The sequence below is a fragment of the Chiloscyllium punctatum genome, chromosome 26 (genome assembly GCF_047496795.1).
Source record: "Chiloscyllium punctatum isolate Juve2018m chromosome 26, sChiPun1.3, whole genome shotgun sequence".
Classification (NCBI taxonomy): domain Eukaryota; kingdom Metazoa; phylum Chordata; class Chondrichthyes; order Orectolobiformes; family Hemiscylliidae; genus Chiloscyllium; species Chiloscyllium punctatum.
In genome coordinates, this window is record NC_092764.1 from 4,570,146 (window position 1) to 4,595,555 (window position 25,410).

General features: G+C 46.9%; 1 protein-coding gene across 1 annotated transcript in view; it reads left to right on the forward strand.

Moving 5' to 3' along the window:
• The window catches only part of LOC140496257 (BTB/POZ domain-containing protein kctd15-like), a 59,820-nt gene extending 37,074 nt beyond the window's left edge, over nt 1-22,746 (forward strand). Inside the window, 7 exon segments of the mRNA XM_072595789.1 lie at nt 2,896-2,990; nt 3,685-3,860; nt 9,411-9,555; nt 11,536-11,608; nt 11,611-11,649; nt 11,652-11,839; nt 21,629-22,746. Of these exon segments, the coding sequence (XP_072451890.1) occupies nt 3,697-3,860; nt 9,411-9,555; nt 11,536-11,608; nt 11,611-11,649; nt 11,652-11,839; nt 21,629-21,787 (768 nt within the window). The 5' untranslated portion in view covers nt 2,896-2,990; nt 3,685-3,696 and the 3' untranslated portion in view covers nt 21,788-22,746.
• Nucleotides 22,747-25,410: the final 2,664 nt, after the last annotated feature.

Below are 25,410 nucleotides of genomic sequence, written 5' to 3' on the forward strand. Positions count from 1 at the left end.
GGGTGGGTGTGTTTGAATTAATTCAGTGAACACTGGAGCAGGCAGTGTCTTTATCAATAGTGCCATTGTTCCTCTCAGGTGGAACAGTACCAAGGTGAAACAGAAATTGCTGGAGAAACTCAGCAGGCCTGTTAGCATCTGTGGAGAGAAAGCAGAGTAAAGTTTCGAGTCCAGTGACCCCCCTCAGAACTGTTAACAACTAGGAAATAGTGCTCTTCATGCTGAACACAAGGAAGGGGAGAGTGAGGGAAAAGGAGAGATGGAGCTAGAGAAGGTAGAGTGAACAGGGTCGGTAACAGCACTGCTGGCCTTGTGTGATTGTCTTTTCAAGGTGAATGTTACCAGTCTGATGTGCGCAATATATGTTTCTGCAAAGATGGAATTGACTTGCTTCAGATCATGAAATCAAATAGTTGTTGAGGAACCGGTTGAGGTCACTTAGAGTTTAATTGTTGTTTGGTGATGGAGTTAGCACGATACCTATGCTGTAATGGAGCTGACAGATTCACACTACAGCTCCCAAGCATTTTGTATCAGTAACAAACTGTGACATCTATAGGGTGACATTAGCAACTGTTAGTGTGAGATCTCCCTTGACTCGGTTCTGGTGAAGTCAGGGTCAGACTGTTTTAGGAAGGTGATGTGAGTACATGGAATTAAAAACCAGATTGGTTGCGTGAGATTTAGACGTGTAATCACAAGGTGCATTTCCTGTGGCTTTTACAACATGTAATGTTTGGGTCAAAACTCTATCCCCTGGCTTTGTTTTGCTTTTTGTCTTTAATTCGGTCAGAATGGTCAGGGAGTGGAGCAGGTTGTGAGACGGTAAGGCAGGGTAAGAGTGTGTGTTACCCTCTGTCCAGAATATTTATTACATTTTATTTGAAATCATCAGATTAGAAAAGAAATAACTCTCTTTCGATTGGTGAAAGGGGTGAATATAGTGAGTGGTGCTGTAGCAGGCGTCTGATACAATGCAGTGTCCATTGACAGGGGAGCACCTCCACAGATACAAATCTCTGCCAGGCAATGAAATAATGAGGAGAACTGTACTCGCTCAGTGATTGCTTAGGGCCCCCAACGTGCATGGGTCTGATGGAATGCTGCAGCCTTTTGAAATGAAAACGGAACATTCACCAAGAGAGAAACTGCAGGGTCAGGGGCTAAAGGCAAGAGTGGGGTGAGGCAGGGGGTGCCGCTGGGACCAGTTACAGTGCTCCTACTGAGAGACAGTATGCACATTGTGGGCTGAATGGCCTGTGATAATCTAACAATTAACAAAATGATGCTGATAGTCAGAATGTTTTTATTTATCTGCAAATCTTACAGTCTTGTGAAGAAGGGAAATGAACAAAAGTAAGGAGGAAAAAATTAGAAACCGCAGCTGCTGTAAGTCAGAAACAAAACCAGAAATTGCTGGAAAAGCTCAGCAGGTCCGGCAGAATCTGGAGAGAAATCGGAGTTAATGTTTTTGAGGTAGACTGGGCATTGCAGCTGGGGATAGGACAAAATCCAACGTAAAGCTCCTTCTGATTGGCCACTTGCCTGGCTCCGTTAGAGCAGCTGTCCTCTACTGCACTGCCTTCACTGTCCTGTATTCGCAGGGATTAACAAACCTGGGGACTAGACAAGGAAGTAAGACTGTCAGCAATGACTTTTCCTTATCCTTTTATGAGATGTGGCTATCACTGGCTAGGCCATCCCTAGCGGCAAGGTGGCACGGTGGCTTAGTGGTTAGCACTGCAGCCTCACAGCACCAGGGTCCCAGGTTCAATTCCAGTCTTGGGCGTCTGTTTGTGTGGAGTTTGCACATTCCCCCCGTATCTGCGTGGGTTTCCTCCCACAGTCCAAAGATGTGCAGGTCAGGTGAATTGGCCATGCTAAATTGCCCCAAGTGTTAGGTACATTAGTCAGAGGGAAATGGGTGTGGGTGAGTTGTTCTTCGGAGGGTTGGTGTGGACTTGTTGGGCCAAATGGCCTGTTTCCACACTGTAGGGCATCTCATTACCCTTGAACTGGGAGTCTTTTGCTCAATCATTCAGAGGGCAGTTAAGAGTCAACCCTATTGCTGTGGGTCTGGAGTCACATGTAGGCCAGACCAGAGAAGGGATGGCAGTTTCTTTCCCTGAAGGACATTAATGAACCTGATGGAGTTTTCCAACAATCAATGGTAGTTTCTTTTTTCTCATTGAATTTAAGTCCCAGTGGTTATGATGGGGTTTAAATTCATATCTCCTGGGCCTCGGCTTCCTAGCCCAGTGACAATACCACTGCACCATTGTTAGGGATGGTGTTTATAGTCTGTGTTTTGTTTGGTAAGCAGAAGGAGAGTTAGTTTTTAGTGTGACCTGTGAGTTGCTCTTAGTGCCTTCATGATTTCTCAGCATGTTTATTGTACTTTTTAAGACCCACAGAAAATATGGCTGACTCTGAATGTCCTGCTGGCTGAGCAAGACACCCTGTTCAAGGGCAATTAGGGGTGGTGTATTTTAAGAGCTTTTACAACTCTTTTAGGGAAGACATTGGGGTAGTTATTTTCTAATAAATTTAAATACAAACTCTGCTGTTGTCTAATGGCGAGGATCCAGATGGGACAAAAGATTCAGGAGGAGGCAGTCCTCCTGTGCGTGGGTGTGCCAGAGAGCAGATGCCAAAGCGTTAAACTCTCTGCTAGTTATTTCTCACTGTGCCCTTTATCCCAGCAATATGTTCACAAATCTAAACCACAGCTAAAAGTTCCCACAAACTCTCAACTCAGGTGGGCACAGCTACAATTGGTTTCTGTCCAGTGAAATTCATGTTTATGATGTGATTTTATTATTCCTCAGCTAACATCTCTCCCTGAGACAGCAAACCCAACTGCAAACTAAAATTCTTTTATTTTTGTAATTGCAGAGGAAATACGTGAGGTCCCTAAACTCAGCTTCCAGCAGGATCACAGAATTTGTACGGTGCAGAAGAAAGCCATTCAGCCCAATATTGCTGCACTGGTAAGGCAGAAGTGTTTAACGTTTTGTAAGTTTGAGAGAGTGAGAATAAGAAAGTTGTGTTAGAATGACATGAGGTTTTTCTGAGATCACAGTAAGTGGCCTATTCTCCATAGTTATGGCAGGATATACTCCCGGTGGAGATGGTACAGTGGGGGTCCATTTGATTCATCGCTGGGATGGTGGGGGGTGGGGGGTGGAGAGGGGGGGTGGAGAGAGAGGGAGAGAGGCATTGTTCCATGTTCAGAAACTCAGTAAGCTGGGCCAATGTTCTCTGGTGTTTCGAAGAATGAGGAGCGATCTCGGTGAAACATCAGATATTCTGAGGGGACCTGCTAGGGCAGATGTTGAGAAGTTGTTTCTGCTCTTCATGGAATCAAGAACATGGGCACAGTCCCAGGATAAAGGAGTGATTGTTTAGGACAGAGATGAAGAGAGCTGTCTTCCCTTTGAGAGTACGGAATATGTGGAATTCCCCAGAGTGTTCGGGATGTTCTGTTGCTGAATCTATTGAAGGTCAGGATCTTGTGGAATAGAGGGACATGGGGAGAGGGTGGGGAGTGGAGTCAAAGCCCCTGATCAATTTGTGATCACATTGAATGGTGGAGCAGGCTTGATGGGCCAAATCGCCTACCTTAGCTTGTATTTAATTTCTTGTCATGTCTTTTAAGATAATTAGAGCTGACTTTTGTTTCAGGACGGTAGAACAATGTCACGGCTCTCTCTGACCCGCTCCCCTGTGTCTCCTGTGGCATCTCAAGGCATCCCATTGCCAGCACAGCTCACCAAGTCCAATGCTCCTGTTCACATCGATGTTGGAGGGCACATGTACACCAGCAGCTTAGCAACTTTAACCAAATACACCGACTCTAGGTAAGCAGCTTCCTGTGCCAGCACAACTCGCAACTAGGACTGGTCAGCATAGTCTTGCTGACAATATCATCAAATACTCTGGCTGTGGTTCCAAACCAATTCCCATTCATTCCCATGGCACTACCTTTAGGCAAATCTCCCTGTGAGAGTCTGGAAAATGTGGGAAAACAATCTGGCAAAATAGACAGAGTCACTCTAAGTATATCTACCTTCTTCTGACCCTGTCTTGGGAGTGTTTGATGGGGACAGTGTAGAGAGGGCTTTACTCTGTATCTAACCCCGTGCTGTCCCTGTCCTGCGAGTGTTTGATGGGGACAGTGTAGAGGGAGCTTTACTCTGTATCTAACCCTGTGCTGTCCCTGTCCCTGTCCCTGGGAGTGTTTGATGGGGACAGTGTAGAGAGAGCTTTACTCTGTATCTAACCCCATGCTGTCCCTGTCCTGCGAGTGTTTGATGGGGACAGTGTAGAGAGAGCTTTACTCTGTATATAACCCCGTGCTGTCCCTGTCCTGCGAGTGTTTGATGGGGACAGTGTAGAGGGAGCTTTACTCTGTATCTAACCCTGTGCTGTCCCTGTCCCTGGGAGTGTTTGATGGGGACAGTGTAGAGGGAGCTTTACTCTGTAGCTAACCCTGTGCTGTCCCTGTCCTGGGTGTGTTTGATGAGGGAAAGTGTAGAGGGAGCTTTACTCTGTATCTAAGCTCGTGCTGTCTCTGTCCTGGGAGTGTTTGATTGGGGGGACAGTGTAGAGAGAGTCTTACTCTGTATCTAACCCAGTGCTGTCCCTGTCCTGGGAGTGTTTGATTGGGGGGACAGTGTAGAGGGAGCTTGACTCTGTATCTAACCCCGTGCTGTCCCTGTCCCTGGGAGTGTTTGATGGGGGACAGTGTAGAGGGAGCTTGACTCTGTATCTAACCCTGTGCTGTCCCTGTCCCTGGGAGTGTTTGATGGGGGGACAGTGTAGAGGGTTCTGCCTGAATTGCTCCCTCTCCATGAGGTGACTGTTTCACAAACACCACCCACCCACTGACCCCTCATTCACTTGCTGCTCTTTACATGTTACGCTCCTCAGTGAGAGTTGAGGAAATGTTGTCTCTGGTCTTTGGTGCTGTCACTGTGTTTTGGTATTTCATTCTGACGTGATAATGGAGCACAGCAACGAAATTCTCAGGCAGACAAGGGGCTGCTCACTGATAGTGTCCGATCTGCAGTATCGAATTCTCAGCTTCCTATTGTCTAATCTCCAGGCCCTGGGGAGGAGATGTATTTGAGCCAATGGTTGTATATTAAACCAAATGTTGGACTTAATCAGGGAACTGCCAAGTTGTGGTTGTCATGGAATCTGGCAAATATATATCTGATAGAGGGCAAATCCAACCCAGTCAGTTACTGCCCCATCAGTCTGCTCTCGGTCATCGGTACAGTGATGGAAGGTGTCATCAGCAGGTGCAATCAAGCAGCACCTGCCCAGTGACGCTCAGTTTGGGTTCCACCAGGGCCACTCAGCTCCTGACCTCATTCCAGCCTTGGGTCAAACATGGACAAAGGAGCTGGATTCCAGAGGGGAGGAGAGAGGGAGACAGCCCTTGACATTTTGATTGAACAAATGTGATATGGGGAGTTATACTGAGCACAAAGGGCATTACAGTCATTAAAACACTAACGTGGGCTATTTGACCCATCATGTCCTGCTAGGCCTGCATAAAGAAATTGACAGTTACCCCTCCTGCATTCTGTCCCCTGTGTTTTGATTTCTATCTGGTGCTCACCCAATTACCGTTTCAAAGTATTCAGCATCTTGGATCCACTCCCCTCCCTAAAATAAGTGTGCCCTCACCTGCACCCCCTCCCATAAACCTTAACCTGAAATCATAGCTTGGTGACCTCCCTGTACCCCTCCCCTCCCTCACCCTCCCAGGCCCCTGTGCCATTTGCCAAGTTTCTCTTTGCCCACTTGGCATTATTGAGATTATTATTTATTTGTCCACAGCCTGTGCCTGGCGATGGTATAATCCTGTACACCTCCATCTCCATCGCTCGAAGGAGAATGACCACCGTTTCTCCAGACTAACCTTATCACTAACATCCCCTGGGCTTGCTGCCATTCTGGTCAATCCCATCAGCACCTTCTACAAGACTCTTCCCATCTTTATGAAGGGCATTGGGGCACAGTGCTCTAGTTATGGCCAGCCCTTCCCAAAACCTTTGTTTAAAAAGCCTGGGATCTAATTTGCTCTGCTTAACTACTATCTCAACACATCCCCACCTCCTCAAAGATCCCTCCCCGTCCCTGCAACCCTTCCGAATTGGATGATGAAGGACTGTGTTGTCCCTCCCATCCTTGGGGATTCCATGGGGCCCTGTTCAGTTCTCCAAGCCTTGTTGCAGACAATTCACACCAACCACACAGTTTGATACGCGTGGGAATTATCAGCAAATTTTAACATTTTATTCTGTATTTCAACACCGAACTCATTTGTAGTTCTGACAGAAAGGGCGATCACAACACTGATCCTTAGAGAATGCCATCCTGCCTTCTGAAACATAGCCAGAAAGCATATCTGGTTTCTGTCCTTAAACCAACTTTTACTCCAAGCTGACTCCGACCATCCAATTCTGTGAGCCTCCGTTTAGTTAATCACCTTATTCAAACACTTTCTTAAATTCCTCGTAGAGTCCATCCACCACATTACCTTTGTCAACATCCTGTTATTCCCATAAACAATTCAATTGCATTAGCCAAACCTCATCCACCTCTTACTCATGTGATGACTTGCCTTAATTAATGCAAGCCTTTCCAAGCATTTATTTTCCCTTTTTTCCCCCTAAAACCTTACCCACTGCTGATAATAACTGGCCTGTCGTTGCTAGGACTGTCCTTTCTTGAATGTCACATTTGCCATTCTTGCCCCTGTGCTGACCCCAGCCCTCTTCCTCCCTCAGCAGCGATGTACCCAATTCACACTGAGCATGGCCAGCTCTCCCAGGGCAACCTGTCCATCAGTTTTCACACCATCCCCTCCCTCCACCATCTCCACTGTCCAATTCCTCTTCCTCAGTTAGTGCTCTGGCTTTGTCCTGTTCCTCTCACTGTATGTCCATCTCTATCCCCTTAATAACACCCACTTCACCTCTTCCTGCTTGCTTACCATTTTCATGCCAGTAGAAAATCAATGAGTTCCTTTTCTAAGTGGAAATTTTATTTCTACCTTCCTTTTCATTTCTCCTCTCACATTGTATTTGGTTCTCCCTTGAAGAATTTACCTGCCATGAATAATATATATTTTTCCTTTCATCGTATTCCCTATCTCCTCCTGACCCAGCACGCTCTGACTTTGTGGTGTTCCCTATCTCCTCCTGACCCAGCACGCTCTGACTTTGTGTCCTTTGCTCTTGTTGGAATGTTCCTGGACCTGAACCATTTCCTCATTAAAGATCACCTGTTGTTCCTGATCGAGCCTCCCTCGTCTCATTGATGTGTCCTCTCTTTCAATTTCAATTGTTCTCTTCCCCTTTGTGTTACTGATTGAAATATCCGGATACGGTTGTCAGTGTTATCCACAAACACTCGATCTTCCTCATTTCCCAGCATCAGCTCCAGCAATGTCTCCACTCCTGTTGGTTCAAGAACGTGCTGATTTGAGGAAGTTCTCCTGAATGCACTTCAGAAATTCCTCCCCCTTCACTCTAACCTTTAAGCTGGTTGATTTTTGGGTGATTAAATTTCCAGTGTCACCAGACTGTTGTTATTGGACACCTTTGATTTCTCTGAAGACTTGCTACTGTCCCTCTCTCTCACTGGGAGAAGTTTCCTGTAGCGTCTTCATAGCTTTCTTGCTTCTCAACTCTAACTGAACGGATTCTGTCTTTGACTCCTCAAGGACATTCCATTTTTTCAACATTATACTGATGTTGCAAATTAGTATTGCTATCCTGTCTCCCTTTCCTCCATGCCCATCTTTTTGAAGCAATTTAAATCCTTGACTATTAAATGCCTTAGCGAGTTTTGAGAAGATTTGTAGCCTCAGGTTGAGGTTCTGGATGTAGGTTTGCTCGCTGAGCTGGAAGATTCATTTTCAGACATTTCGTCACCATACTAGGTAACACCTTAGGCTTCATCCAAAGGCTCACTGAAGATGTTACCTAGTGTGGTGATGAAACGTCTGAAAATGAACCTTCCAGCTCAGCGAGCAAACCCACATCCATTAAATGCCTTATCTTTGCCATTTTTAAGCCAGATTTCCACTATTTCCACTACTTCCACGTGGCTACTTGTGTGTGTATCTCAACAAAGTTATTCTCTGCAGTTTGACTCGACACGCATGCACTCTAACCTCTCCTTGTAATTCTTTCTCTTCTTAGTGCATGCCATTAATGTGCCATTACTTCCTTGTGGTCTCTCTTTACATGTCTTGTTGCTTCCTCTCACTCCCCCGGAACAATTTAATTGTAAACTCTCCCCTATCACTTGGGAGCCTCCTGACCAGCATGTTTGCAGCAGTATTGCTGAACTACAGTCTGCACCTTCTAATCCCTGGCCCAGAAACTGGTCCCAATACCCAAGAATCTGAAGACTTCCTACACCAACTGGTTGTGGTTCTTGGATTTTGAAGTTCACCAGCTTCCTCATTTCCACCCCACCCCCCCCCCCCCCCCCCCCCCGCCTTACCCCAATTCCAACCTTCCAGCTCAGCACTGTCCTCATGACCTGTCCTACATGCCAATCTTCCTTCCCACCTATCCACTCCACCCTCCCCTCTGACCTATCACCTCCATCCCCACCCCCATTCACCTATTGTACTCTTTGCTACCTTCTCCCCAGCCCCAACCCCCCATTTATTTCTCCACCCTGGAGGCTCCCTGCCTCCATTCCTGATGAAGGGCTTTTGCCTGAAACGTCGATTTTCCAGCTCCTCGGATGCTGCCTGACCTGCTGTGCTTTTCCAGCATCACTCTAATCTAGACCCTCCCAACCCTCTTCAGCTGCTTCATCAATGACCTTCCCTCCATCATAAACTCAGAAGTGGGGATATTCGCGGATGTTTGCACAGTGTTCATCATCATTCCCAATTCCTCAGATACTAAAGCAGTCCGTGTCCAAATACAACAAGATCTGGACAATATCCAGGTCTGAGCTGACAAGTGGCAAGTAACATTCACGTCACACAAATGCCATGAATCATCAAAAATAAGAGACAATCTAACCACCGCCCCTTGACATTCAATGAAGTTACTGAATCCCTCACCATCAAAATCCTGCTGGGTTTGTTCGGGGGCGGGGGGCAGGGGGCAGGGGGTGGGGGGGGGGGAGGGGGGAGGGTGGGGGGGGGGGGGGTGGTGGGGGCTGTTACCATTGATCAGAAACTGAACTGGACTCACCAAATAAACACAGTGACTCTAAGAACAAGTTGTTTACTAAATTTATCTCATCAATTCTCTGCAATTTGAAGTCTCTAGCGTTTACAGAATGAAACTTATACATGGATGTAAGCTGTAAATTTCCCACTGGCAGTTCTACCTGTTGATCTGTATTTACACTGTTCCCCTCAGGATAGGGCGCCTTTTCAATGGCACAGAGCCCATTGTCCTGGACAGTTTAAAGCAGCACTACTTCATTGACCGAGATGGAGAAATTTTCCGATACATCCTCAGTTTCCTCAGGACATCGAAACTCCTGCTCCCAGAGGATTTCAAGGTGAATATTTGAATGCATTTCTTTTTAATTCCTCACTTTTCTGTTGTTGGGAATTGCGTATCAGCTCAAATTTGTGGTTGGTGTTGGACTGCGGTGTGAATGGAATGCAGAAATGAATAAGCTGATAATTGCCTGGTAGTACAGAATGTCAGTGTTACTAATAGTTGAAGCTTTTCATCGTGCGCTTATCAGAAACGGGACACAAGAAACAGCCTTGGAAAGAGACCCTGTTCTATACAGTATGTGAAGGGGATGCTGATTGGTTGGGCTATCATTGGCTGGGGATGCGGCAGTTAACTATCAGTCTAAGACCCCAGAGCAGACAGATCAATTCTGATTGGTCAAGATGTTGCCGTAGGCATGCAGTTTCGATGCCAGTTTTGTGGGTCCCAACAATTGGTGGACTGTATCGAACAACACGACCCAGTGACCTTTCACAGCCCCTGCTTTAGATGTGACTCTGTCACCGAACAGTGTGTGTTAAATGACCCAAATTGCGTTGACAGTTACACCACAATCCAGTTTAAGATCAAACGGTGATGCATTTGTGCATATTAGAAGCTGTATACGTAAATACTCAGGACCCTGTTTAATGGGGACTAAAGGAATTTGTACAGACATTGTACCTTTTCCATAAAAAGAGGTCATGGAGACAACTAAACTCTACTGCATGTCCATGGCAATGTCCTGACCAATCAGAATTGACCTGTCTGCTCTGGAATTTAAGACTGACAGTTAACTGCTGCATTCAGTGATGGCACAACCAATCAGCATCCCCTTCTCGTGCTGTATAAAACAAAGTCTCTTTTCAAGGCTGTTTCTTGTGTCCCATTTCTGATTAAAAGTTACAATTTTATTTTTAACAAATCCTGAGCAGTCTGTGCTGGTCTCCCTGATGCTGTTGAGAGGGTGGTATAGTGGTGAGCATAGCTGCCTTCCAAGCATTTGACCTGGGTTTGATTCCCGACGTCACAGTGTTGTGGTTTGTAAACAGTCTTTGTGGGTGGCACGGTGGCACAGTGGTTAGCACTGCTGCCTCACAGCGCCAGAGACCCGGGTTCAATTCCCGCCCCAGGTGACTCACAGTGTGAAGTTTGCGCATTCTCCCCGTGGGTTTCCTCCGGGTGCTCTGGTTTCCTCCCACAGTCCAAAGATGTGCAGGGTATGTGAACTGGCCATGCTAAATTGCCCGTAGTGTTAGGTGAAGGGGTAAATGTGGGGGATCGGGTTTGGGTGGGTTGCACTTCAGAGGGTTGGTGTGGACTTATTGGGCTGAAGGGCCTGTTTCCGCACTGTAAGTAATCTAATCTAAATTTAATCTAATCTAATCAAACCTGCTTTACATACACCCTCTTCCTAACTGCTCTCTCTTGGCCATCCTTGGTCACGTAGTGTGAACACACAGCTTGCAAATCCCAATGACTCACCTGGTCAGTGTGGAGATTGAACCCATAACCTTAGCGTTATTAGCACCATGCTGTAACTATCTAATTTAACCCAGCTGCCTGGTCTCACCCCTCCCCAAAATTGTCCAAATCTCTGATATTTCATTGCCTCGCAGCAATTTCCCAGGGAGTGGGTCCTGATCCACTCTACACTGGGACAGTTGGGGGGGGCAGGGGGGGGGGGGGGGGTGGGGGGGGGGAGGGTGTCTAGCTCTCACTGTGTTGCACTCTCTCTCTCACGTGCTCTCGCTCTCTCTCACATGCACTCTCTCAGGCATGTTCTCGCACTCTGTTGGAGAATGACTTGGAGGTAAATATGACCATGATATCAATGATTGGATGAGATGAAGTGAAGGTGACTTGCGGGGCACATAAAGCTAACATGAGGCTTGGGGGCCGAATGGCCTGTTTCTCTCCTGCTCTGTACTTTCTATGTACAAAAACAGAAGAGCTCGAGGGGCTGAATGGCCTACTGCTGAGCAAAACCTGTCAGAAATGAACCTGGTGATATGAAATGAAATGTGTTATGTTGCAGGATTTCAGCCTGTTATATGAAGAGGCAAAGTTTTATCAGTTACAGCCCATGGTGAGGGAGCTGGAGAGGTGGAAACAGAGAAAGAACTTCGCAAATCCTCACAGCCCTGTGAATGCTGGTGCTGAGGGTGACCCCTGACCTTGGGGAGCGGATCAGCCTGAGTGGAGAGAAATCCTTGATTGAGGATATTTTCCCGGAGACCGGAGATGTGATGTGTAACTCCGTCAACGCTGGCTGGAACCAGGACCCCACACACGTCATCCGCTTTCCCATCAATGGTTACTGCCGCCTCAACTCAGTCCAGGTGAGGGCTCAGCTCGGCCTGGACTTCAGATTGTTGTGTTCTCTTGGTCAGTGTTAGAGTCTGTATCTGTGCTGTTTAATGGTCATCACCTTTCTGAGCCTCTGTGTCCCTGTGTGTGTGAGTATTGGGCTCTCGGGGTTCTACAGTATACTGTATCGTATAGGAGCACGCTGTTCAGCCCATTGAGTCTGCTCTGCTATTCACTGAGATCGTCACCTGATCTGATGACCCTCAGGTCCTCTCTCCTGCCTTTTCCCTGTGACCCTCGATTCCCTTACTGGTTGGGTACAGGCTGAATTTTAAATGAGGTAAAAACAATGACTGCAGAGGCTGGAAACCAGATTCTGGATTAGTGGTGCTGGAAGAGCACAGCAGTTCAGGCAGGATCCAAGGAGCAGCAAAATCGACGTTTCGGGCAAAAGCCCTTCATCAGGAATAAAGGCAGTGAGCCTGAAGCGTGGAGAGATAAACTAGAGGAGGGTGGGGGTGGGGAGAAAGTAGCATAGAGTACAATGGGTGAGTGGGGGAGGGGATGAAGGTGATAGGTCAGGGAGGAGAGGGTGGAGTGGATAGGTGGAAAAGGAGATAGGCAGGTAGGACAAGTCCGGACAAGTCATGGGGACAGTTACTGAGCTGGAAGTTTAGAACTAGGGTGAGGTGGGGGAAGGGGAAATGAGGAAGCTGTTGAAGTCCACATTGATGCCCTGGGGTTGAAGTGTTCCGAGGCGGAAGATGAGGCGTTCTTCCTCCAGGCGTCTGGTGGTGAGGGAAACGCAGGGAATAAACGAGACAGTGTGGCTGAGTGACAGAAACCTGAGAATAAATGATGAACAAAATAAAATCTAGAGATTCTGGAAATGTTTCTGGTCTGAAACATTAACTCTGCTTTCTCTCCACAAGATGCTGCCAGATCTGCTGAGTTTCTGCAGCAGTTTCTGTTTTGGTTTCAGGTCTCCAGCCTCCACAGGTTTCTTTTGCAGCGGTTTCAGTGCTGGTCGGTTCTGGGCAAAGGTGCAGGATGTGGTTCTCCATGGATGGAGAACAGGAATATTCCTGTCTAACGTATGTGAATGACCCAGGCTTGGGTGTTCAGGCCATCATTTCAGAATTTGCATGACGCAAAATCTAACCGTGTTATGGATTGTCAGGGACACAGTGAGACATGTCACTGTGGCTGGTGGAGTCAGGGGGTGAAACTACTGCAGGCAATGCTGAATTGAAACTAGAAGTGGACAAGATTGTGAGAACACAAGAATTAGGAGCAGGAGGAGGCCATTTGGCCTTTTGAGCCAGCTCAGCCATTCACTATGACCATGGCTGATCTTTTCATGGCCTCGGCTCCACTTACCCAGTGCTCTCACTGTAACCATTAATTCCTTTACTGTTAAAAATCTATTTCATTTGCCTTAAAATAATTCATCGAGGTATCTTCATCAGGGCACGGAATTCTACACATTCCCAACCCTTTGGGTGAAAACATTCCTGCTCAGCTCAGTCCTAAATCTGCTCCCTCCTTATTTTGAGGATATGCCCCCTAAATCTAGTTTTCAGAATTGATCTCTCTACTTGCATCTTATCTATTCCCTTAAATCTATATGTTTCTATAAGATCCTCCCCTCATTCTTCTAAATTCCAATTAATATAGTCCCAGTCAACTCAGCCCCTCCGCGTAAACCAACCCCCTCAACACCAAAATCAACCGAGTGAAGCTCTTCTGCACCCCCTCCAGTACCAGTACATCCTTTCTCAAGTAAAGAGACCAAAACTGTACACAGTTCTCCTAGTGTAGCCTCACCAGCATTCACCAGCGAGAAGTGGACAATACTGTTTTCCAGCTTTAAATATAATGTTTGCGTACACTCAATATCTAAGGAAGCCACCCCAGCCACTCATTATTTTGGGTGTAAGGTGGTCTGCTTGTTTTCATTGTCAGACTCAGTTGTTGACCCCACGGTTGTGTCTTTTACTCACTAGCAGCTTATAGCTGGGCACATGGATTGAGTAGGGCATTGTCACTGTGCACTGAGGATGGGCAGGAGATTGCGAGACTCTTCACTGGATGCCAGTGACATTTCAGAGAAGGTGACCAGTGATACCCAACACCAGTGGTTCACTCTGGTACTCAGTCATCAAAGTGTGGTACTGGAAAAACACAGCAGGTCAGGCAGCATCCGAGGAGCAGGAGAGTCAATGTTTCGGGCATGAGCCCTTCTTCAAGAATGTGAGGTGGGGGTGGGTGAGGCTGACAGATAAATGTGGGGGAAGTAGCTGGGAACGTGATGGGTAGGTGCAGGTGGGAGATTATGGTGTTACGACAGAGAGGAGGGTGGAGTGGATAGTTGGGAAGGAAGATGGACAGGTCAAGAGGGTGGTGCTGAGTTGGAGGGTTGGATCTGGGATGAGGTGGAGGAGGGGAGCTTTGGAAACTGGTGAAATTGACATTGATCCCGTTTGGCTGGAGGATCCCAAGGCAGGAGATGAGGCGTTCTTCCTCCAGGCGTCGGGTGGTTAGGGTTTGGTGATGGAGGCAGCCCAGAATTTGGTGGAGTGGGAGGGGGAGTTGAAGTGTTCGGCCACAGGGTGGTGGGGTTGTTTATTGCATGTGTCCCAGAGATGTTCAGAGATCTCTATGTCTCAGTGAGCAGCTGGTTTTAGTGGGAGTTTTTGAGGCTTCATTGGCTGACCTGTGCCAACATTACCTTCCAACCTTTTTGGTCAGAAGAATGAGGTGATAAAATAGCCCAGACCTTCTGACCGTTGGAGCAGCACAGACCGGGCTGATCCTTCGGGATCCTGTAGAATTCCACATGCAGTCAGATCCCTCAGGTGACTCCCCTGTGCCTGGAGCTCTCTGAACCCTGTGTTACAGTTGAAGAATTCATAACTACCCACCTGGCACCAACACGTTACCAACCTCACAGTCTCACTTTATCCCAGGCTCTGCCAGCGTACCCTTGTTACTGAACATCAGCTCCTGAAATATTCAGTGAGTGTCAGACACCAGGCTGTGTGTTAGTCTGGAACACTGCTCCTGCACTGACAGAACTTCCCATTCCACACACAGACTTGTCCTGCCCCAAGTCCATGCAATCCATCAGGAATTGGGAATTTCTCCAGCTGTTTCTCCACTGGGACCTTTGTTCTCTCCCTGGTAGGTTTTGAGAATTTGACTAGGTGTAGCCCTCGCTCTGCAGTGAGGGGGTCAGTTGTGTCGAATTTTTAGACAGCTGTTTGTTGCTGTTCCACCAGTAGGTTTGTATTGATTCCATCTGTGTTCCATCTTTTGAACCAGGCACCAAATGTTAAGCAGATGTCAGACTGTTCTGAGAGGAAGCAGGAGTTTGCCAAACTAAATACAACGTAATGGTGCCCTCCAGCTCTTGACTGTGCACAGATCCCTTGCTGTGAATGTACATAACGTGAACCACCATCCTATAAACCCAAAGCTGGATCAGTCAAGAGTTCTGTTGTTACCTTGTTAATGATCAAGACCATTTCAGGATTTACCTTCTCAAGTCCTGTCTTAATTTCTTTCTGAATCTTCTGTGCTCCAGACAGTACTGTCTGATTTTGAATTCTCCTCCACTAACTCCACATTGCAGCCCCAGGCACCATTTTACCAAATTATCTCTGTCCCCTTCCCATTTTCTCATGGCTTTGGTAAACTGGGGTGAGGAATTCTGCTGGATCAGCTCCTGTTTTTCACTCAGTGCCTCTCCATCCCCTATATCACCTGCAAAGTATCCATGACCTTTCCAAAGCTCTCACTGTGTTCCCCTTTTATAGAGCTGCTTTTTGTTAAAACACCTCAACAAACCAGAAGGAAGTTTCAGTTTCTCACAATTTATTGTAAGACATCTTGTGTCCTTGCTGTTGGTCAGTTATTGATCCCTTATGGCTGAGACCATGTGGGATGGAAGGACTCGAACCTACAGCCTGCATGGTTTCTGATACTGAGAATAGCAATCTCACAGTAATCTGCTAGAGAGAAAGCAGCAGGACCTGTTCTCTAACTGTCATTGATTGCTATCATTTGGGAATCTCATGCCAAATTCTTGATGGTGTGCAAAATACCAACAGGTCACCACACTGTAATAAAGTACGCTGAGACCCCAGGCAGAGGGGGTGCAAGATTAAATATTAAGTAACGTTGAGAGAACTTTACTCTTTCTAACCCTGTGCTGCACCCAGCAGTCTTTCATTAGTAACAATGTAGAGGAAGCTTTACTTTTGTTGAAAATTATAGAGGGAGCTTTACTCTGTACCTAACCCTGTGTTGTCCCTGTCTTGGGAGTGTTTCATGGGTGACAGTGTAGAGGGAGCTTAACTCTGTATCTAACCCCGTGCTGTGTTGTACAAACTAACAAGACAGAAGGTGGGGTGAGACTCTGGTCACAAGGACCATGTCATGCACTGTCACAGAAACATGACAGTGCAGGATGAAGCCATTCAGCCCATTGAGTCTGCACTGACCCTCCAAAGAGCATTCTCCCCCCTCCCTGTAACCCTGCATGTCCCAATGGCAATCCAGCTAACCTGGAGGAAACCTACGCAGTCACGGGGAGAATGTGCAAAGTCCACACAGACAGCCCAAGGCTGGAATCAAAGCCGGGTCCCTGGTGCTGTGAGGCAGTAGTGCTAACCACTGAACCACCAGTCATGAGGGTAACGGCTGCCTCCCATTCTCCCAGACATTCCCAGTCCAGTCACTAGCTGAGTTTGGAAATCACCAGGCGACAATCAGGGAGCTGTGCAGTTACCAGCAGCTTGTTCCTGCAGACCAGTCTAACGTGAAACCTGATCCGAGTTGCGTATAACTTGTGTCCTGACTTCTGTAACCGCTCTCCTTGAACTGTCTCCACAATGTTCAAATCACATCTGGTCACTTTGTTAGGGACCTCTGCCAAATCTCCAGGAAGGCCATGTCAACTTCGAAAGGATCCAGCTGTACCTTGCCACTGGGTAACTCCATATGGCACCTGACACCGTGCTGCTGTTCATCTCTCTCCCTGTGGAATCCTATGAGGTGGTGAATCAATTGGAGAACACATCAGTTCTTCTGAGCATTACACACAGCGTTAGTTTCGTGTTTTTTGAGCTGTGCTGTCTGTTACTGCCCTGTGTCTCAGAGTTTGGTGTTTAGTTGCAGCTTCAGGCTAGCAGTGAGAGGAGCTGGAGGATGTTATCTTCTCTCTCTCACTCTTAATACGACTCTTCGGACACAGTTATGTGGTCTCATTCAATCTGGCTTGATCTCTATTTACTCCTCAAACAGCATTGTGTCAGATTTTCTTTCATGCTTTTGACTTTAATTGATTATAATAATTTTCTGTTTCACATTTAGCACATTCCAGGTCCTTTTACCATTTAGTTCAGTTCCAGGCTGTCGTCTGATCTGACTGTAGAGAGGCCTGTATCAACATATATTTCTATTTGTATTCCATACATTGGTTTCCCTACAGGTTACTCAATGTTGGTGAATACAGAATGCCATTTCAGCTCCTGATAGCTCTACTGAGAAAGTAACTTTGTCCCTCTCCTGTTGTTCTGCAAATGCCCCCTTTTTCACAGAGGGTTCTGGGTAATCCAAGATGGAGGACAGGAAAATGTTCTGGCTGTAACAGCTGCTCCTTTTTTGAGGTATTTTAGGTGTTGGAGGTGATTTCCTCGAATTGCAGGAGCAGCAATTACTGTTTAATAGGCTGTTGCATTGTCTTGGAACTTTGGGGAAAAAATAAGTCAAAACAACAGCATTTTTAAAAGGGAGAAGAGCAGACAAAGGAGGCACATGGTGAGGTCAGTGCAGGAGAGAGAGAGAGAACCTGCACAGTTACTGCCTTTACTGTTTGAGGCATTTGGATGGGTATATGAATAGGAAGGGTTTGGAGGGATATGGGCCAGGTGCTGGCAGGTGGGACTAGATTGGGTTGGGATATCTGGTCGGCATGGGTGGGTTGGACCGAAGGGTCTGTTTCCATGCTGTACAGCTGTATGACTCTATGACTCTAGGTCCACACTGACCCTCCGAAGAACATCCCACAAGGGTTCACTGGGACGATCCCCGGTCTGGACAGATTGTCTTCCAATTAAAGGCTGAACAGATTCAGACTTGACTCACTGGAGTTTAGAAGAATGACAAGTCCCCAGGGCCGGATGGGATTTATCCTGGGATTCTCTGGGAAGCCAGGGAGGAGATGGCAGAGCCTTTGGCTTTGATCTTTATGTCATCATTGTCGATCGGCGTAGTGCCAGAAGACCTGTGAGCCTTACTTCGGTTATGGATAAAGTGTTGGAAAGGGTTATAAGAGATAGGATCTATAATCATCTAGAGAGAAATAAGTTGATTAGCGATAGTCAACACGGTTTTGTGAAGGTTAGGTTGTGCCTCACAAACCTTATTGTGTTCTTTGAGATGGTGACCAAACAGGTGGATGAGGGTAAAGTGGTTGATGTGGTATATATGAATTTCAGTAAGGTGTTTGATAAGGTTCCCCACAATAGGCTATTGCACAAAATACAGAGTTTCGGGGTTGAAGGTGATTTAGCTATTTGGATCAGAAATTGGCTAGCTGAAAGAAGACAGAGGGTGGTGGTTGATTCGAAATATTCATCCTGGAGTTCAATGACCAGTGCTGTGCCACAGGAACTGTTTTTGGTCCACTATTGTTTGTCATTTTATAAATGATCTGGATGATGGCATAGAAGGATGGGTTAGTAAATTTGCGGATGATACTAAGGTCGATGGAATTGTGGATAGTGATGAAGAGTGTTGTAGGTTACAGAGAGACATAGATAAGCTGCAGAGCTGGGCCGAGAGGTGGCAAATGGAGTTAAATCTGGAAAAGTGTGAGGTGAATCACTTTGGAAGGAGTAACAGCAATGCAGAGTTCTGGGCTAATGGTAAGATTGTTGGTAGTGTAGATGAGCAGAGAGATCTCTGTGTCCATGCACATAGATCCCTGAAGGTTGCCACCCAGGTTAATAGGGTTGTTAAGAAGGCATATGGTGTGTTGGTGTTTATTGGTAGAGGGATTGAGTTTTGGAACCACGAGACCATGCTTCAGCTGTACAAAACTCTGGTGTGGCCGTGTGCAGTTCTGGTCACCGCATTATTGGAAGGATGTGGAATCTTTGGAAAGGGTTCAGAGGAGATTTACTAGGATGTTGCCTGGTATGGAGGGAAGGTCTTACAAGGAAAGGCTGAGGGATCTGAGACTGTCTGCGATGGAGAGAAGAAGGTTGAGAGGTGACTTAATAGAGACATATAAGATAATCAGAGGGTTAGATAGGGTGGACAGGGAGAGCCTTTAACCTAGAATGGTGATGGCTAGCACAAGGGGTCATAGCTTTAAATTGAGGGGTGATAGATATAGGTCAGATGTCAGGGGTAGTTTCTTTACTCAGAGAGTAGTAGGGGTGTGGAACGCACTGCCTGCAACAGTAGTAGACTCGCCAACTTTAAGGGCAATTAAATAGTCATTGGATAAACATATGGATGATAATGGAATAGTGTAAGTTACAGATTGGAACCAAAGGTCGGTACAACATCAAGGGTCGAAGGGTGTGTACTGATGAAGGGCTTGTGCCCGAAACTTCGATTTTCCTGCTTCTCGGATGCTGCCTGACCTGCTGTGTTTTCCAGCACCACTCTGATCTAAACCCTGGTTTCCGGTATCTGCAGCCCTCACTTTTGCCCTGCCTGTGCTGTAATGTTTGATGTTCTATGACCTCATTAACACATACTGGATTCTTAAGGGGCTTGACAGGGTCAACGCTGAGAGGATGTTTCCCTTCATTGGAGAGCGTGGGGCCAGAGGGCAGAATCTCAGAATAAAGGGGCACTGATTTCACATTGAGATGAGGAGGAATTTTTTCTCTGAGTTATGAGCCTTTGGAACACCTTGTCACAGAGAGCTGTGGGGGCAGGGTCCTTGTGCATGTTTAAGGCTGATGTAGGTTCTTGATCAGTCGGGGAATCAAGGGCAGGAAAGTGATCGTGAGGAATGCCAGATCAGCCATGATCCTGTTGAATAGTGGAGCAGGCTCGAGGGGCCGAATGGCCTGCTCCTGTTCCTATTTCTTATGAGCTTACATCTTTCTTAAAATGTAATGTCTAGAATTAAGAACATTACTCTGAAGCTTGGCTGGTGTTTTATAAAGACTTAGTCTAACTTCTTTCCTTTGACATTGGATTATATGGGGTGTACAGCACAAGAAGAGGCCATTCAGCCCAACCAGTTCCTGCTCGGGTCAAGGCTCCTTCCATCTTTCCTCATGCTAATCTACTATAAACACCTTCTCTTGTCTTCTCCCTTATTGGCTTGTCTAGCTTCCCCATTAATATATCCATATGACCACTTACTTCCCAGGAGACCCTCCTTCCCAGCAAGTTCTGGGAAAGGCACTTTTCCCAAACTCCCCACTGGATTTTTACTCACACTCTTTGTGGCGATGATCTTTGGTTTTGTTCTCTTTGAGTCCACTCTGTCCAAACTGTTTATTATGTTAAAGCTGCCCTTGAGATCACCCTTCCCTCAGTGTTCATTCAAGATGGAAGTGACCCATTATATACCAGCGACAGAGACCTCAACATTCCTGGTGGTCTTTCTGTAAATCTCTGTACCCTGACCCAGGACCCCACCTGACCTGTCAGGTGTCCACTCCCTGTATTGGAGAAGTCTGACCCACATGCGGTTTATATATCTCTCCAGGTATGTTGTCACAGACAACCCAATGACTTTCCTGCCACCAGATCACTGTGACTCTTTAGTTTTTGTTTTTAAGCTCCTAACCACCACCAGGAAATCACCGTGGGGCTAATCAGATATTTACATGCAGAGTCTAAGGGCACTGCACACCATCAGGGGGTGAGGGGGAGATGGGGACGTGGGTAGGGGCTGAATCAAAATGGAGTTCAAGGGGGAAATACAGCAGTGCCCATATGTTTGAGACCAGTTTAATATAAACTCTTATTTTCTAATCTGTCCATCCAGGAGTGAGGGTGAGTGGTTTTGCCTTGTTAACTTGTGAAGTAAGAAGTGACCTCCTAATTCACTGACCAACACACTTACTTCAATTTTATCTGCATTGAATTTCATTTTCAAATTATTTAGCTATTTAGAGGCAGGTCGGTCCTGATCAGTCAGACACTGCCTGGAGAAATGAACCAAACTGACAGCTCTCAACTACCTGAGTTGTACAGCAACTCCCAGGAGGGATGTTGTGGTGTGTTGATAGTGTCCATGCCTCTGAGCCGGGAAGACTGGGTTCAAGTCCCACTTGCTCCAGCGATGTATCATAATTCCTCTGAACAGGGGGATTAGGAAATATCTGTGAAATACAGAGGGCTATGAGCACTCATTCCACCTGTTTCCAATTGACAAAACAGGTGACCCATTGGAGTCATCCTTTTGAACAAAATACAGAAATATATCCCAGCGTGGGACCCGTCATGAGGAATATTAGTTCATGCACAGAGGTTGGGGAAGATGTGGGGAAGATGGAGGAGGTTTAATAATGGTTATCAAAATGCAGAGGGACGTTGATAATGTAGACAGCAATGTTTAGGTAGAAAGGAGATAGGGAGGATTATGGATAGGGGCGACAGGACACAGGGTTTGTTTACAGGAAGTTGTTTTTGATCTGCAAGGCCACAGTGAGAGAGGAAGGAGCTCAGGCAAATTGGTGCTCTCTCGTTACTTTCACGAGCTCTTTCAGTGAACCTGAGTGAGCCAATGGACTTGTGTTTTTTATTTGTTGTCTGATTGCTGATTGTTTGTTCTGCTACAGGTTCTGGAACGATTGTTACACAAGGGATTTCGGGTGGTTGCATCCTGTGGTGGTGGTGTGGATTCCTCACAATTCAGTGAATATGTCTTATACCGACAAGAAAAACAGCTACAGCTCACCCCGACACCAATCCGAATAAAACAAGAGCCCCTTGATTAACAGGAGGGTAATCTCATCGCCCCTCCCTTTCGAAGCTTTTATTCTTTGTTTTTCTTTCTCTCTCTTTCTCCCCCCACTCCCTTCCCCTGACCCCCTCGTCTCCTGATCTGAATTTAGTTGTTGGACCCCAGGAAGAGCGTCTGCGATAGAGACATGTCCCTTGACCAGGATATTTCTCCAATGATTGGATTAGCTGCATTCCCATCGGAATTGGGTACACAATCCTAACTCCTCCAAAGAGACTCTTCCAAATGGTTTCGAGGCTGACGACGGTTGACTGGGGGAGAGAGAAGCAGCTGCCAGTTGGGCCATTGGTGATTTTGGGCACATTAGTAAAAATACTGTCCTTCATGTGGGGGAAGACGGGGAGAGAGAGAGAGAGAGAGGGAGGCATTGGTGCTGTGACAATCCAAAACCAGCACCAACACAACTTCATCTCCATCGCGTTCTTTTGTCTTGTCCTGTCCTTCAGCTCAGGATTTGGAGGGTGCCCCCCAAACAGGGAGCCAAGACCCTCTTTCCCCATTCTCCCCCACCCCCCCGAGACACAGTCAGTGCTGGGACACTCACTCCTATAAATTAGGAATTTCTCTGATATTAGGTGATACTTCAACGATGACTTCCTGTGGGGGAGCTCATGAAGCAGCTGACAGCAGTGAGAGTGAGTGAGTTGACTGGGACAGTGCAGTACATCATGCACTTCACTTCAGCACATCATTCGCACACCCCACCCCCCCCACTCCCCCATTTAAAGGAAGCTGTCTTTTCCTATCAGCGCCCGCGTCCCGTGAGAAATCTCTTCTGCCCCAGCCCCAGTCCAGGAGCAGGAAGCTCACATTGAAATGCAGCGTACTCACATTGGAAGCAGACACAGTGATTTTTTTTAATTATAAATAAACTAAGATGTTTACCTGCAACTTGTCAATAACTTTTGGATTAATAAATGTTTCAGACTTTCAGAGAGCAATCAACAAAGTTCATTCTGACTCAGTGAGTCCACACCCTTCCCTGCCTCACTACATCACGGGACATGTGTAAGAGGGTCAGCACTGAGGGAGTGCCGCACTGTCGGAGGGTCAGTGCTGAGGGAGTGCCGCACTGTCGGAGGGTCAGTGCTGAGGGAGTGCCGCACTGTCGGAGGGTCAGTGCTGAGGGAGTGCCGCACTGTCGGAGGGTCAGTGCTGAGGGAGTGCCGCACTGTCAGAGGGTCAGCGCTGAGGGAGTGCCGCACTGTCGGAGGGTCAGTACTGAGGGAGCACCGCACTGTCGGAGGGTCAGTACTGAGGGAGCGCCGCACTGTCGGAGGGTCAGTACTGAGGGTGCGCCGCACTGTCGGAGGGTCAGTACTGAGGGTGCGCCGCACTGTCGGAGGGTCAGTACTGAGGGAGCGCCGCACTGTCGGAGGGTCAGTACTGAGGAAGTGGGCACTGTCAGAGGGTCAGCACTGAGGGAATGGACACTGTCAGAGGGTCAGCACTGAGGGAGTGCTGCACTGTCGGAGGGTCAACGCTGAGGGAATAGGCACTGTCGGAGGGTCAACGTTGAGGGAATGGGCACTGTCAAAGGGTCAGTGCTGAGAGAGTGCTGCACTGACGGAGGGTCAGCGCTGAGGGAGCACCGCACTGACGGAGGGTCAGCGCTGAGGGAGCACCGCACTGTCAGAGGGTCAGCGCTGAGGGAGCACCGCACTGACGGAGGCTCAGCGCTGAGGGAGCACCGCACTGTCAGACGGTCAGCAGGTCTGAGCCCACCCCCCTGGTAATATGTCTGGTTCTCTCTGGTGTCTTATTGAAATGTATTCCTGAACTGAGAACACAAAACAGACCTTCTCATCACTTTGAAGTTTGTGGTACCTTGGTGTGTACAAATTTACTGCCACGTTTTGTTCTTACAATAGCTACCCTTCCAAAAAAAATTCATGAGCAGTTGAAAAGTGATTTCCTAAAATCTGTGGTCTATTTCTGCTGTGACCCTTGTACTGTTTATCCACCTGTCCAATGGAACGTCCATTGCTCCAGTGGTGATGGTCAGCTGAAATGACAGGGCAGTTTTGAAGTTAGTGTCTGACTGGGTTAACGGATCCCTTGAGGATTCTCGGATGGATCCTGTCTGGTGTGAGAGTTGTGGAACTCTTATTCTGCAGACCTGATCCTTTGGTTACCCAATAGATTGGTTTGCAGCATTTCCTGGGACTGCAAACTGCTTCCAGCCACTTAGTTAAAATCCATGTGAGGGATTGTTTCAGTACGTTGGCCATAAACTGACCATCTGGAAGGTTTTATCTAATTTCTCTTCTCTGGGTTCGACTAGGTTTTCACGTTCCTTCTAATAATCATAATTGTTCTAAGAAGTTGGATCTAACTTCAAGGGTTACAGTGAATGCGCAGGAAGGTGGGAGTGAGGAATGTTGGATCAGCCAGGATCCCATTGATTGGTGGTGCAGGCCCGAGGGGCCGAATGGCCTACTCCTGTTCCTGTTTCTAATGGGCTTCTGGTATAACTAGCTGTCATTCTGACAAATCTCTAACTTTAGCTCCTTAAGTGTAGGCTCCTTTTGCTGTTTTTGTTGTCTGTAATCTTCCTGTTAACCCTCCAAATCACTGTTCCCTAACTGGATGTTTTTTGTTTGGAATATTTATGTTAGTTTCTCATTCTCGTTTTCTGTTTTCCCGTAGAATGTTGCTGATGACTCTTGTAAGTCGCATTGTGGCCCAGTGTTTATATTTTCACCTCCCCTTTCATCTCTCATCTCTTTGCTTGGACTGAAATATTAAAAATAGTGTATCCAGTGATTTCCTAGCCATCCTCTGCTGTTCCAGACAGCTCTCCCTACACCTTCTGTACCTCTGTTCCTGACCACACAGAATACTATCCTTCACATTTCCCAGTCGATTCAGTCTCAGTTTCCTGTTCTCTCCTCCCTCCGTACACTGTTTATTACTCAATAATCCCTTCTCTAAATATCACAAGGTATCAGACTATGAAACTTTTGAAAAGTTACACTATCAGAAGCAACAATAAATCAATAATGAGATTGATTTGTTCATAATGCTACAGTGTAACTTAGTGTCCTGTAAGGATTGCTGATGAATACTTGTGTTCTTGGTATCTATACGTGTGCACCTCAGGTAAGTGAGCTTTGAAGTTGTGAAAGATAGGTCGTTTTGCCAGCTCCAGAATCATAGAGCCAGAGAGATGTACAGTATGGAAACAGACCCTTCTGTCCAACTCATTCATGCTGACCAGATATCCCAAATTAATCTAGCCCATTTGCCAGCACCCGGCCCGTATCCCTCTAAACCCTTCCTATTCATATACCCATCCAGATACCTTTCGAATGCTTTCATTGTACCAGCCTCCACCACTTCCTCTGGCAGCTCCTTCCTTTCCCATACCACCCTCTGCATGAAAATGTTGTCCCTTAAGTCCCTTTTATAATCTTTCCCCTCTCATCCTAAACCTATTCCCTCTCGTTCTGGACTCCAATCCCAGGGAAAAGACCTTGTCTATTTATCCTATCCATGCCCCTCATGATTTTATAAACTTCTATAAGGTCACCCTCAGCCTCCGACGCTCCAGGGACTCAGTCCGGCCAGAGGCTCAGCTTCCCAGGTAGAGGTGAC